Consider the following 16,561-nt stretch of genomic DNA (forward strand, 5'->3'; position numbering starts at 1 on the left):
TTTGTTATATCTCAATCACTATAATGCAAATTTCCTACTTATGTATTCTGAACAATAATAGGAAATAATGGTAGTGAACAAAATCCAATTAGATATTTCAACCGATTTGTGTGTTTGATGGCTCAGAAGGTGTATTACCACAATGAATTCCACGTCATAATAACGCCCAGCGTCAATTTTTCGAGCACTATGAACGTATCCTTTTACCTGAAGGACAGTAGTCTTGAAAGTACAACTAGAACTTTCATTTCATTCACAAAATCTTTTGAGAAAACTTAATTGAAGAAATAGTAGATGGTAGAATTGTGTTTGACTTCTTGAATAACTTGAATTATGTATACTGAATAAAGTATGTAAATTTAAATCATTCTGTACGTAAGACATATGCTTATACATTTCTGCACTGAGAAAAATCCGTTATCTGGACAAAGATATATTGTATATCTATCTATCTATCTATCTATCTATCTATCTATCTATCTATCTATCTATCTATATATATATATATATATATATATATATATATATATATATATATATATATATATATATATATATATATATATATATATATATATAAATTCCTTATATTACTACGGAAATCAGTAAGGAGCATACGTTATCTATGTGCTGCATACTTTTCCCCCTTAGATGTTAAATCATGCCGTTGCAGGATTATTACATCTAACAGTCTCCCGTATATTATACACACATATACATTACCTATATGTTACATACGTTCATCTGCGTGTGAAATCATGATTGCCTACATATAGTTCTTTCGTTCGTACAGAAAGTACGTTTATTCGGGACATTTCTACGGAAAGTTCGTATACAATATACTTTTTCATTAATACGTTTACTGTACGTCAAGTCCAAAAGCTACAGGATTTACGCATGTAACCCTCGTTTTTACGTACGCTACATAGTTTTCTCTCAGTGTATGGTAAATTTTTCCTGTAATATTTGTACGTAATTTCACAATTTAAAGAATGCCTTCAAACTAAAACATCACTCAAGGCCACAAAACCAGAGATTGATTTGGGGCGAGGGTGGTGTGTAAAAAAGTTTCAAACCATTGCCGAAGTGACGTCCCTGTCATAGAAATCTAGAGACGCCACTGAAAACAAAAGACACTAGCCGGATTCGTAGCAGTCGAGCAACCACGTGCTTAACACCGGCCTAACCCAGAAACCTTTCAAGTACAAAACTAGGATATTAACCTAGGAAATTGCGTTACTAGTAGGGAGACAAAGAAATGAATAAATAAACTATATATTTACATAAATGTGCCATTTGAAATTTGTGGCACGTGTGTGAAGAAACCGCAAACAAGCATGATGCCACTGAAAGGAAGAAGGCATCCTGAATAGCTGAACAGAGCAATGGGCGGCAGAAAATCCGATACACAAAACAAACAAGTAAGCAAACAAACAACAAAAGAAAGGAGTTTGAACTTAATCAAAATATAGATCTTTTCCTTATCTGCCAACGTGTGAGCTAGGCAAAAAAGAAAGATATCAAAATTTCCAGGAAATAAAATATTCTTTTCTTTTCTTTTTTTATTTGTCAGCGTGCTTTTCCTCGTTCGATTTTATTAGCAAAGTAACAGGTGATTTCTTCTAGTGAAGAGACAAGAAGAACTGATATTTCTGCAGACTGTGATAGTAAACCAAATTTGGCAAACTTCTTGCACCTACTTTTAACAACTGATTTAATATATACGTATAAATAAGTTTCAAATTATTAGTTGTAGTGTGATCGCTGCGGACGAAGCTTCTGGTATAATTTACTATAGCAATTGGTAAGTACTAATTCATACAGTATATGCTCAACATGTCTCATTCTAATTCTTTCTAGTTTGTCTGTCTGTACAGTGACATCATCCTAAAGACATTTGTTTTATTGTATAGCTCACAGATGACGAGAAGAACCCTAAAACAGGGGTAGCGGAGAAAGGTCAACGACACGGTCAAGTCCATTTTCGGTTTTTGAGGTGTGGTCTATACTTAGATGTCGTCTGCTACTCCGGGTAGTTATCTGTGTGCTATTCCGCGGTGTCATTTGAAACCTCCGTGTGAAAAGTGGGCGAGCCCATACTTACGTCACACTACTTCTGCTAGGGTTCTTCTCGTTATCTGTGAGCTGTACTAGCAACGTAATTGAGAATATGACGAATAACTTATGAATAAGACATTGCATTCTATAATGTAACATAATGTTGTGTTTTAAATTGAGACATGATAAATCACTTAGAGATTTATGATTTGTAAAATAACACAAGAAATTTAGTATATCTACCTGAAAACTGTTGAAACATAAGATGCGTAGCTATGAACTATCTGCTTTCTCTATAACCACTCAATTAAGAAATCAAACAGAAATCTTCCTTCTTATTTCTAATTCAGTGTTGCAATCTACAAATTATAAAAAATCAATATGCTCCACTGTACCCCATTTCCTCTACCTATGCAAATGAAATGGTTCGATCACTGATGTAGGTATATGACGTCGGATGTGAACCAGAGTACTATTTTACGTCCGAATTTCAGCAATTGGTCTAGTCACAGTTAGCCTCAATACTGAAAAAGAGGTGTTAACTCCGATAAAATTCATAAAGCACAAGTAAGCACACTGAAATTTATTGTTGAGTCTCTGGATCGAATAGGTTATACATACCACCAGTGGCGTATTTAATATTTTGTTTCGGGGGGCTTTGCTAACTTTCGGGGGGGAGGGCTTTGCCTGGAAATGTGAAAATTCTGCATTTCCATTTACTTTACTATAGTAAGTAAGATTTTGGGGGGCTTAAGCCCGGAAGCCCCCCTAAATACGCCACTGCATACCACAGAATAAAAAACAACATTCATCCTAACTGAAAATATGTTCATTTTAGATTTAAGTCACTAGAATATAAAAGTAATGTGGTAATACGAAATATGTAAGAAAATATGTAAGCACACCAGAAATAGCCCATCTTGCCCCATCTATGCGCACCGATGAATTAACAGTAAAAATCATTCGACAATCTGCACTTGCTGAGGCTCTGTTATATATATCTATTACATTTATGGATCAATTGGTATTCGAAAAAATGAATTTTTTGACCCTTTCGTCCCACGGTTATGCCTGCTAGGCTAAAGGAGACGGTGATGATGAGAAATTAGTGAAATGGTGGAATGAAGAAAGTGAGAGGAAACGGGCGAACCCCGAGGAAACCCGTATAAACTGTATTTGTCCACTACAAAGTTCACTTGGCGGTACCTGCGATCGAATCAGGGGCTCTTGCACCAGAGATGAATGCTCTACCACAGCCACCGTGGCCCCAATTGGTATTCGAGATGGTGGTCCCAAGAAAATATGATGATGTATACAAATAAACAATAACCTTTGTTTGCTATAATTTCACCCAACTCATCTATTGTATTCTTGTATTTTTAGATTAAAGATGGCAGAAGGAGTGTGGGTAATTTTCTTGGCAGTGGCACTTACGTGTGTAGCTGATGTAATGTCACGTATGTATATTAAACAACAAGTTATAATATTTTCTAGTTGATTAGGTAGACACATATTTATTTACTATAATATTCAGGCATTAGAGTATTAGAAAATTAAGGGGTATAGAAGCAAAATCTGTTAAATCCATTTTTCAATTTTGTCAGGAGACGAAACAAAAGTGACTCCCTTATATTTCAGAATTGTTGAACAATTGTTTTTGTTCAGTGGTAGATTTCACTGATCTGTATAAAGTAGTGACTGCTAAACAAAAGCATTATTCAACAATTCTGAAACATAAGGGAGTCACTTTTGTTTCGTCTCGTGACAAAATTGAAAAATTAATTTAGCAGGTTTTGCTTCTGTACCCCTGAATTATCGTGCAATAAATTCCTAATTTTAATTTTCTTTGTTTTAATATTTTTTCTACTAATTTATTTTATTTAATTATTCCGTTTTCTTAATATTATAATGTTATTTAATTGTTGATTTAGAATATATATATTATAAAAATCGGAAGGTTTTGAATCAAGCACTGTAACAATATGTAATTTTGATCTTGCTCCCTGACTTTCCTCCTTGGAGGTGGAAGCTTTCAGCTTTCTAACTTTTTCCTTTACTTGTATTACAATTCGAACATTTGTGCCAATTTTCAAGTGTATATGTCTGCAATAAGTATCCTGTAGGTTTTGAAACAAGTAAAGTATCTATGTAGTGTAATTTTGTCCTTGCCTGATAATTTTCTTTCTTCGAGAGGAACATCTCAGTCTCAGGTCTTTTAACTTTATGTCCCAACGAGGTACAACACACGTTTTGACTCATGTATTATTATTATTATTATTATTATTATTATTATTATTATTATTATTATTATTATTATTATTATTATTATTATTATTATTATTAAATATTTTGCCTTTCGCCAGGTCCAGGGACTAATGAGTTCATTTTTCAATTTTACATTTGGACCTGGAAATGTTTTATCCACTTTTCTCCATCCTCAGCTTCTTCTTTTAACTCCCAGTATTTTCTTCTCTTTTTCAAATCATCGATCAATTGCGTTCTTCTTCCTTCTATTCCTTGCTTTCCTTCCATCTTTCTTTCTATGGCGGTATCAAGAACACGATTTCTTCGCAAGACATGTTCAATTTAATTGGTCTTTCTACGAAGGATTGTGGCTAGAAGCGTCCTCTTCTCTCCTATCCGTTTTAAAACGTCTACGTTTGTTACTCTTTCTGTCCACTTTATCATGTCCGTCTTCCTCGAACACCACATTTCGAAACTCTCGAAATATTTCTTCTCAAACTTCCGTAATGTCCAAGTTATTGAACCGTACAGTCCAATGCTCCATATATAGCACTTAACCAACTTCTTCGTAAGTCCAGCTTCTTTGGCTGTAGTTTTTCTTCACCTGATCTCTGTGATGCATTCAGCGTCTCTCGCCAAAGTACTTAGCAGATACTTGAAATTGTCGAGATCTTCAAGTTCCTTTTGTTTTACTTTGAAACGTAAGGGCGCGTTTGCATGAGATTTCTCATGACTTTCACTTCTCAATGTTGATTTCCATTCCGTATTTTCCCAGTGTCAACTATTTTGTCAATCATCTCCTGTAGTCATTCTTCGATTCTAGCTATAATAACAGCATCATCTGTATGCCTGTTCTTTTTAACGATCTGCCCTCCAATCATGAAATTCCCAAATCCCGTTAATGCTTCATTTATTAAACATTCTCTGTAAATGTTAAATAATGTGGCAGCACACTACATTCTTATCTGACTCCTCTTCCAATCTTCACACTATTGGTATCTCCTTCATTTAAGTGGAACTCGTTGTCTTTTGTATAGATTTTGAATGAGTCGTCGGTCTCTCCAGTTGGCTCCGGTTTCTTTAAGTATTTTCAGAAGTTTCATTCAATTGACCCGGTCAAAACTTTTTTCCCAGTCGATGAAGCACACTACTCTCCTCCTTTATATCAAAAACTCGTTCAGATATATTTCTCAACAACCCAATAGTATCTCTGGTGCCTTTTCCTTTTCGGAATCCAAATAGACCTTTTTCTAACATTTCTTCTATCTTACTTTCTAGCCGCCTGTTCAGTATGCATGCAACAATCTTTCCACTGGGAAGCAAGGTTAATGGTTCTGTGATCGTAACAAGTTCTTTGCATTTTCTTGGACAATGCAATCATTGAAACATCAAGAAAATCCTTTGGCCATTCTCCCTCAGATAGATCTTGTTAATAAGTGAAGACAGTACTTTTATTACATTGTAAAGTTGATCTGCTGGTATGTCATAATCTCCAGTGGCCTTCCTCTTTTGCATGTCTTTGATTGCTTGTACTATGATACCTCACTTTTCAATATACTGGGCCATTTTTCATCATCCATCTCTTCCTTTACTTCGATTGCAATTCTTTGATGTAGTTTCTCTGATCATAGAGATCTTTTATGTATTCCTCCCAAATTCTAAGGATTCTTTGATTGTCAGTGATTACCTGGCCTTCTTCATCTTCGATTTCAAATATTCGTATACTTTTGTTAGCTTTCCCTCATAATTCTTGTGCTTTCTGGTACATCAATCATATCTGCGGCGTCGTTGAAGTTCCATTCACATATCTGTTCCATGTACTTTTCTTGGCTTTGTCCATCTCTCTTCTTAATTCATTATTTAGCCTTCCGTATTCTTTGATGTTTGTGTTTTCCGCCCTTCTGCGTTCCTAAATCATCTTAAGCATCGCTTTAGTTATCCATGGTTTTCTCGGTGCTCTTTCCATCCTGCCAATATTATTGTAAAGTGCATCGATTAGAATCTGTTTAACTTTTCCCCAATTATTTTCTACATTGTCGACCATATCGCCCATTGCACAAAATTTTTCTTCAATTCCTTCTTTAACATCATTGTCTATATTTCTTAGTCGCTCTAATTTTCATGTTTCATTTGTCCTTTCATTTTTCTTCATCGACTTTAACCAGGTTTTCACTTCCGCCACTAGGAGATTGTGATCCGAATCAATGTCCGCTCTCGGTAGTGTCTTCACGTCAGTAGAATAATACGCATCCATAGTCCATTTTTGACCTTGAAAGTATTTATACTCTATGTACATACTGTCGTTGAAGTAATGAATATTGTAATTACTCTAAGTACTCTCATTGAAGTACAAAGGTTCAATTGAACTTGAATTATTACCGGTACTTTAGGAACAATTACTAACATGTAATTATGCTGTACCGGACTGTAGTTTCATTATTTTGCCTACGTAATAACGACCTACATATTTTTTGTTCACTTTTTTTTATATGCGTTCCTTTGTAGAGCATGTTAAAGTGACAGGATGAATTATTTTTTGATAAAGGTTTAAATAGGAAATTGAACGAAATGGTTGGCTGTGCTTGTACTTTATGTTGATTAATTATTTTTGTGTACTTTGTAACATTTTGAATGTTTAAACAGAGCTCGCCCATATATAAAGTGATAAGTAAAGGCATTTGTAATGAGGGTGTGACATTAGATGAATTGAATCGGCAGACTTTGTAGTGCTTTGAATTATAGCGAAAAATGTAAAGAAAACAACATTAGTTACTGAAAATAAATTGTTTTGGGTCTAAATGAGAAAATAATGTTAATTTAGTTCTGGGTAGGGTGGACATTTTAATATAAAGGAAGTAATTAATAATGTAAAGAATTCACGCATGGTTCTTGAAATGTATAATTAATGTCAACCGTTTGCTTTTAAAAGACTTTTTGAAACGGAAACGGAATCCTTTAAAGATTAATTGTTTGGGGAAACAACAGGCAAACAAAACTGCAACCCGGCAGGTTTAGGACGCGACAGGAAAATTAATTCAGAACGACAAGGGTTCTTTAAGAAAAGAGACCGCCATCTGTTTTAACATAAGTGCCCGCAGGGGAGGTTGGGCGACACAGAGGATGTAATATATGAGTTATGGAGAGTGAGGTTCTAGAATTTGGTAGAACTTTCTGGATTTATTTTTGTTGGTATACAAACTTTGATGCAAATCAAGAGGTTACATTTGAAGAAATAAAAGCACGATGCGTTTGAGTTGGTGAATTGTATTCTATAGAAGTTAACAGAGAAGAAGAATTTATCTGTAAGTACTGGCTTTGTTTTTTTTCTTGTTTTATGTTTATGTTTTCTTTTTTTCGTATGAGAAGGGACATTGGAAATGAAATACACGCAAAACATTTGTAATTGTTGGGAGTATAAGGGGGACGGAAGTGTTTGTTTTTATCGGGAATTGATTGCGGATTTTCCGGCATCGAAAACCATATGACTCGATGTACTTATATGTAATTATAAATTAACTAAGGTGTAGTGTAATGTAATATGGAGACTACAGGGATTTAATATTGGTCATTGCACTTGGATTTGAACCAGGGCCCTCCCACGTGGAAAACCGTACGCTAAATTTTTTTTTGTTCGATGGAGTTTTTTTTACTTATATGGCACTAAAATTGAACACAATCTGTGACTTGCCGGGAATCGAATTATGATCTTCCGCGCCGAAAGCCAAACACAATAAACAAATAGCAAGGAATTTTGGATTGTTTGGACCTCTCCTTTAGGACGAGGCGTAGTTATTATTTTACATATTAAAAGAATAGTTGTATAGACACACAAACGGACACATTTTATAATAAATATGCGATTATTTTCTTGTTTATAGGACCATAGCATATCTTCAGAATATAAGAAGTTAGTGTTACATGAAAATACCATTAAATGATGTGTGAAACTGATTACTTATGTAATATGGTATTAATTTTTATTATTTTTGTGTGTAGTATTAACATTTACAGTAGGGGAAAGGAACTGGGTAGCCTACACCTGCTTTGAATTTTGCTTATTTTTATCTTTAGTACTATTGAACTGAACATAAGTTTGAATTTCGGTGACGAATAATATTTTTATAATTGTTAGCATATGTCAGTGGTTTCCAACCTTTTTTCATTTTGAGGCGCATCTGGAAAAAATGTTGTTTGTAAAATGCAGGAGCTGAATAAAAGCTTGATATGTGATACTTTTGTAATCATTTTATGAGAAAATTTAGATTTTTTCTTACTATTTTTTGATGGTACAAATAATCGTATTTGATTTGAAGTTTAGCGTTCCTTTTAAGCACCATAGTTATGTGGGACATGGACCTACTGATTAACGTTGAATTAGAATCCTTGAGCTTCCGCAGGGAATTCAATCCCCACGCCAAAGGCGCGTACGCTAACCACGTAGCCACAAAGAAGATTTATTCGTGTTTGAAACAGTTACATGAACTAAAATACGGTATATAGGTAATTTCTTTTGGTAAGCTTTGTGTTTTATATTATATATTCACCTCGTGATTTACAGCGGTCCTAAACTAATAGATAGGAATTTTGTGTTGTAAATGAGAGGAGAGTATTTGAAAATGTTATTTAGCTCAAAGTCGCGTCTCAGTTTCATTAATTGAATGCCGGACAAGCGCCTTTTGTAGGTATAGAGCATATGGTTTTTTACTTTAACGTTTTAGGCTTACACTTCCTTGCTATGAAAGATGGGAAACTAGTTTAAAAAAGTAAAACGATTATTATGGTTTATATGAAAAAAGCACTGTGAATCAAACTTGGACCTACGTGTACGAAAAGCGCCCTGCTAGCCATTAAATTATCGGAATATATTAGACAGTATGGAGAACAAGAATTAGTACCAAGAATGTAATTTTACGTGCGTATGTGACATACACGCTGGGACGTTTTTATACTAACATTATCAGTGAGATTATTTTGTTTTGCTAATATTATATATTTAGGGTTTAGGGTAAAGTAGACGGATAAAAGCGAATACTTATAAGTAATTTATGAAGGGAAGAAATAATAGCGGTAGAGGGAAACAGACATAATGTTTCTTTGGATGAAAGGAAGACATTTCGTATGAGACATAACCATACTATTTTATTGAGGCATTAGGTCATAGATTTTTTAGATCAAGAATTTTTAGATGGGGATAATGTAAAAGTAATTAGAACATGATACGATATTAGTTAACGAAGAATCTTCTTTATTGAAATTCTGTGTATGAAATTAGTACACAGTACTAATACTGCGTACTGCAGTGTGCTAAGATGAACCGAGAATAATAAGTTGTCTAATATTAATCACGTTGATTGCATGGTTTAAAGACACTTTTTAAATATAGAAAACCTATTTGTTTCTCGCCGAGCGACTTTGTATGAGAAGTGACTAGTAAGAGGAGATATATATGTAATAACAGGTAGTGTACGTTAGGGACAACTTGTAGTCATCTAATCAAGGTAGGTAGCGACACTTGTTGTTACGGAATATAAGAGATAAACGTTTATTCGCCAGTGCAGGTAACGGCATCTAATAGTGTGATTAATGTACTTATTATTGGAATTAGCCTTATATACTGATTATAGTATTTAAGTTTATGACAAGATTTATTAGCTTTGAAATTTTGTAGGTCCGCAAATTTCCTGTACGCTAGCGCCATGTTTGCCGTCAGATACGAGGCAGCTCAGATAATAACAACAATTGGCTTAACCGACCTATTAGGAATTACCGTGACTGAGTTACTGAGACGCCTTGCTGTTACAATAAGGATAGTAGTTTTAATTCGGTAACAATATCTACTGTATAAAAACAAGCAAATGAAAAGTGGCTTGTTTTAAGATAGCACTGGATAAAGCATACCATTTAACTGGCCTACACACCGTCTGCATGATGTAACTAGCTCTATTAAGAGTTAGGATGGGTTGCATTTTAGATATAATGAAAGCTTTACGCAGTATACTTGACATTTATGCTACGTAAATATAACGTATTTTTAAATAATGTTTCATAAGTTTCTTTTTTGGAAGTTTGTGATTTCTGTGACAAAAAATTGCATTAGGAAGTGTGCTGCAATCTATTTTGTATTTATATAATTATTACTATAATTATATTTTCTATACTTTAAACAAAATCGAGACTTAGTCCTAATAAATGACTGCTTAATATTTTTAACAAAACATATTGCATTCAAATTGTTTTGTTTGAAATATAATTGTGTTCTTATATTTGATATTGAGGAATTTCCGGCTATACTATGATCGTAAGACTTCTAAGAAGGAAGTGAAGAACAGCAAGCGAAACGAAAATGGCCCTAACTGTGTGTAAATCAGCAATTCACAACTTTTAATGCAAGTTGGCTACTAGTATGTAACTGGCAGATTGTTAGATTTTTGCAGATGCTCGCTTGCTGCTAACTTAGAGATCAGATAACTTTTTAAAGTTTCGCAAGTCTAGTGCAAGTGAAGCGCAAACTTATGCTATGTACGATGTGACATACTCTGCAATGAAGCAGAAACAGAACTGGTGGGTCACATACCTAGAACAGATAGAAGATGGACGAGAAATAACATACATTGGATTTTCTAGAGATAAGAAGCGATGTACATAGAAGACAATCGAATACAAAATGTATAGATATAACCTGCCGTTTAGCAGAAACTGTACAAATGGAAAAGATCAGCTGATGGAAACATGTAGAAGAAAATGATGGAGATCTTCGTTCAGGAGATGATTGATATCATTTGAATACATATGATAGTTACACTTTTATATTTAAGCTGAACGTTACAATTTTTTCTACAGCGACAGGAAAATGATCTAGCAGTTGGCAACACTGAAAAAACGTTAGAAGCACAGACGGTGGATGATTTAAATTATTTATTTTTACGTCCTAATAGTTTTTTAGTTTCACATACATTAATTGTATTTTCGTTTCTTTATTATAAACATGAACATGCAAAGCATTTTGTTTATACAGTTAGTTTTAATTATTTGATATTGTACTGATTGGTATATTATTTCAATTACTAGAAGATAGTTGAAAAGTTTTGTGTAGCTAGACGACTATGGAAACCTTAGAGTATTGTGATATGAGCATGTTTAAAGTTACAGAAGAAGGGTGAAACAGAATCATGATGAAAAGTTGTAAAAGGAGAATGTGTAAGGAAGTAAGAGATTTGTGAATTTAGAGAGACAATTGAAATCATATTTAGTTATTAAACTAAAATATTTGATAAAGATTTTTAAAATTTTCTATAATTTTATTTGACATATCCAGTTAAAAATATGCACGCTATTCACAAGTAATGTAGTTAGACACGTATTTGAAGACATTTAGTTGTATTTTGATACATTTTTAAAGATATGCCTGAATATTATTTTTAACGATATATAATTGTTTTGACTATATAGCTGAAAAGTAATCATACTGATATGTATTTTGGCTATATGTTTTGTTTTCCAAGGTCCTAATACGTGATATAAGCTATTCAGCATTTTATGAACTTATTTTGTTCATCCACTACTAAATTACATCCATCAGTTACACATTTAAATCAGTAAATTTTTAACTTATGAACCAACTAGTTATTACTGTGAAGACTACGTTACATCATAATAAATTATAATTGAGCAAATCAATTATTTCTAAGTCTTTAGCAGTGGAGGTTTAGATAACTATCTCAATTGTTCAAAATTGGATTCCAATTGTAAGTGCACTTGTTATGATTACTTTTGATATTTTAGTTTCATATTTAAGTATAAAGTTTGTTTGTTTATTATTTATATAAGTAAATGTTTGTATTCATACTATTTAAAAGTTCCTATAATACATTTTCAATGAAAGGAAAATTTTCTGCATCTTAGTTTATCCGAAGAAACAATATGTAGTGTATTCCCCTGCAAGAGAAATGTTTCTGAAATTCAGTTTAACAGAAAAAGTTGGTAAAAAAAATATGTTAATAACAATTTTAGTGCAAAAGTTAATGTATATTGTAACCAAAACGTTTCTACATTCTAGTTTATCAGAATCGTTAGAAACAATATGTGGTGTAATTGTCTGCAAGAAAAGTTTCTGAAATACATTTTAACAAAAAGTTTGTAACAAAATATGTTAGTAAAATTTTTAGTGCAAAATTTTATCTGTATAGTGTTGTAACAATAAACATTCTGCATTTTAGTTTATCCGAAGAAACAATATGTAGCATAATTTTCTCAAGAAAAGTTTCTGAAATACAGTTTAACAAAAGAGTTAGTAACATAATGTTAATAAAAATGTTTAGTGCAAAAGTTAATGTTTAATGTTCTAACAATAAACATTCTGCATTCTAGTTTATCAGAATCGTTAGAAACAATATGTGGTGTAATTGTCTGCAAGAAAAGTTTCTGAAATACATTTTAACAAAAAGTTTGTAACAAAATATGTTAGTAAAATTTTTAGTGCAAAATTTATCTGTATAGTGTTGTAACAATAAACATTCTGCATTTTAGTTTATCCGAAGAAACAATATGTAGTGTAATTTTCTGCAAGAAAAGTTTTCTGGAACTTCGTTTAACAAAAGAGTTGGTAACATAATGTTAGTAAAACACTTTTAGTGCAAAAGTTAATGTTTAATGTTCTAACAATAAACATTCTGCATTCTAGTTTATCAGTAACGTTAGAAACAATATGTGGTGTAATTGTCTGCAAGAAAAGTTTTCTGGAACTTCGTTTAACAAAACAGTTAGTAACATAATGTTAGTAAAAGAAAATTTTTAGTGCAAAATTTTATCTGTATAGTGTTGTAGCAATAAACATTCTTCATTTCAGTTTATCCGAAGAAACAATATGTAGTGTAATTTTCTGGAAGAAAAAGTTTTCTCGAACTTCGTTTAACAAATCAGTTAGTAACATAATGTTAGTAAAACACTTTAATGCAAAAGTTAATGTTTAATGTTGTAACAATAAAAATTCTGTATTCTAGTATATAAGACTCATGCCAGAATAAGTGTTTTTGCTTTGCTCTCAAGACAGAAAAAGAAGAAACACGTATCCACGAAGTGAAATTTCTCGAGTTGCTACTCGCCGAATTTCACAAGTTTCGTGGATACGAGTTTCTTCTTTTTCTGTCTTGAGAGCAAAGCAAAAACACTTATTCTGGCATGCGTCTTATATACTAGAATACAGAATTTTTATTGTTACAACATTAAACATTAACTTTTGCATTAAAGTGTTTTACTAACATTATGTTACTAACTGATTTGTTAAACGAAGTTCGAGAAAACTTTTTCTTCCAGAAAATTACACTACATATTGTTTCTTCGGATAAACTGAAATGAAGAATGTTTATTGCTACAACACTATACAGATAAAATTTTGCACTAAAAATTTTCTTTTACTAACATTATGTTACTAACTGTTTTGTTAAACGAAGTTCCAGAAAACTTTTCTTGCAGACAATTACACCACATATTGTTTCTAACGTTACTGATAAACTAGAATGCAGAATGTTTATTGTTAGAACATTAAACATTAACTTTTGCACTAAAAGTGTTTTACTAACATTATGTTACCAACTCTTTTGTTAAACGAAGTTCCAGAAAACTTTTCTTGCAGAAAATTACACTACATATTGTTTCTTCGGATAAACTAAAATGCAGAATGTTTATTGTTACAACACTATACAGATAAATTTTGCACTAAAAATTTTACTAACATATTTTGTTACAAACTTTTTGTTAAAATGTATTTCAGAAACTTTTCTTGCAGACAATTACACCACATATTGTTTCTAACGATTCTGATAAACTAGAATGCAGAATGTTTATTGTTAGAACATTAAACATTAACTTTTGCACTAAACATTTTTATTAACATTATGTTACTAACTCTTTTGTTAAACTGTATTTCAGAAACTTTTCTTGAGAAAATTATGCTACATATTGTTTCTTCGGATAAACTAAAATGCAGAATGTTTATTGTTACAACACTATACAGATAAAATTTTGCACTAAAAATTTTACTAACATATTTTGTTACAAACTTTTTGTTAAAATGTATTTCAGAAACTTTTCTTGCAGACAATTACACCACATATTGTTTCTAACGATTCTGATAAACTAGAATGTAGAAACGTTTTGGTTACAATATACATTAACTTTTGCACTAAAATTGTTATTAACATATTTTTTTTACCAACTTTTTCTGTTAAACTGAATTTCAGAAACATTTCTCTTGCAGGGGAATACACTACATATTGTTTCTTCGGATAAACTAAGATGCAGAAAATTTTCCTTTCATTGAAAATGTATTATAGGAACTTTTAAATAGTATGAATACAAACATTTACTTATATAAATAATAAACAAACAAACTTTATACTTAAATATGAAACTAAAATATCAAAAGTAATCATAACAAGTGCACTTACAATTGGAATCCAATTTTGAACAATTGAGATAGTTATCTAAACCTCCACTGCTAAAGACTTAGAAATAATTGATTTGCTCAATTATAATTTATTATGATGTAACGTAGTCTTCACAGTAATAACTAGTTGGTTCATAAGTTAAAAATTTACTGATTTAAATGTGTAACTGATGGATGTAATTTAGTAGTGGATGAACAAAATAAGTTCATAAAATGCTGAATAGCTTATATCACGTATTAGGACCTTGGAAAACAAAACATATAGCCAAAATACATATCAGTATGATTACTTTTCAGCTATATAGTCAAAACAATTATATATCGTTAAAAATAATATTCAGGCATATCTTTAAAAATGTATCAAAATACAACTAAATGTCTTCAAATACGTGTCTAACTACATTACTTGTGAATAGCGTGCATATTTTTAACTGGATATGTCAAATAAAATTATAGAAAATTTTAAAAATCTTTATCAAATATTTTAGTTTAATAACTAAATATGATTTCAATTGTCTCTCTAAATTCACAAATCTCTTACTTCCTTACACATTCTCCTTTTACAACTTTTCATCATGATTCTGTTTCACCCTTCTTCTGTAACTTTAAACATGCTCATATCACAATACTCTAAGGTTTCCATAGTCGTCTAGCTACACAAAACTTTTCAACTATCTTCTAGTAATTGAAATAATATACCAATCAGTACAATATCAAATAATTAAAACTAACTGTATAAACAAAATGCTTTGCATGTTCATGTTTATAATAAAGAAACGAAAATACAATTAATGTATGTGAAACTAAAAAACTATTAGGACGTAAAAATAAATAATTTAAATCATCCACCGTCTGTGCTTCTAACGTTTTTTCAGTGTTGCCAACTGCTAGATCATTTTCCTGTCGCTGTAGAAAAAATTGTAACGTTCAGCTTAAATATAAAAGTGTAACTATCATATGTATTCAAATGATATCAATCATCTCCTGAACGAAGATCTCCATCATTTTCTTCTACATGTTTCCATCAGCTGATCTTTTCCATTTGTACAGTTTCTGCTAAACGGCAGGTTATATCTATACATTTTGTATTCGATTGTCTTCTATGTACATCGCTTCTTATCTCTAGAAAATCCAATGTATGTTATTTCTCGTCCATCTTCTATCTGTTCTAGGTATGTGACCCACCAGTTCTGTTTCTGCTTCATTGCAGAGTATGTCACATCGTACATAGCATAAGTTTGCGCTTCACTTGCACTAGACTTGCGAAACTTTAAAAAGTTATCTGATCTCTAAGTTAGCAGCAAGCGAGCATCTGCAAAAATCTAACAATCTGCCAGTTACATACTAGTAGCCAACTTGCATTAAAAGTTGTGAATTGCTGATTTACACACAGTTAGGGCCATTTTCGTTTCGCTTGCTGTTCTTCACTTCCTTCTTAGAAGTCTTACGATCATAGTATAGCCGGAAATTCCTCAATATCAAATATAAGAACACAATTATATTTCAAACAAAACAATTTGAATGCAATATGTTTTGTTAAAAATATTAAGCAGTCATTTATTAGGACTAAGTCTCGATTTTGTTTAAAGTATAGAAAATATAATTATAGTAATAATTATATAAATACAAAATAGATTGCAGCACACTTCCTAATGCAATTTTTTGTCACAGAAATCACAAACTTCCAAAAAAGAAACTTATGAAACATTATTTAAAAATACGTTATATTTACGTAGCATAAATGTCAAGTATACTGCGTAAAGCTTTCATTATATCTAAAATGCAACCCATCCTAACTCTTAATAGAGCTAGTTA

General features: G+C 31.9%; 1 protein-coding gene across 3 annotated transcripts in view; it reads left to right on the top strand.

Annotated features, from left to right (window-relative positions):
* LOC145691567 (papilin-like) overlaps positions 1–16,561 on the top strand; it is a 34,088-nt gene that overhangs the window by 4,128 nt on the left and 13,399 nt on the right. For 2 of the 3 annotated variants that reach the window (XM_081766970.1, XM_081766971.1), the window contains exons 1-2: positions 1,585–1,804; positions 3,442–3,515. In XM_081766970.1, coding sequence (XP_081623096.1) covers positions 3,449–3,515 — 67 coding nt within the window. In that variant the 5' untranslated portion in view covers positions 1,585–1,804; positions 3,442–3,448. Of the gene's footprint in view, positions 1–1,584; positions 1,805–3,441; positions 3,516–16,561 lie in introns of those variants that run through there. The other variant, XM_081766972.1, reaches the window with a different exon arrangement.

Source organism: Thermobia domestica, chromosome 8 (genome assembly GCF_964235325.1).
Source record: "Thermobia domestica chromosome 8, izTheDome1.hap1.1, whole genome shotgun sequence".
Lineage (NCBI taxonomy): Eukaryota > Metazoa > Arthropoda > Insecta > Zygentoma > Lepismatidae > Thermobia > Thermobia domestica.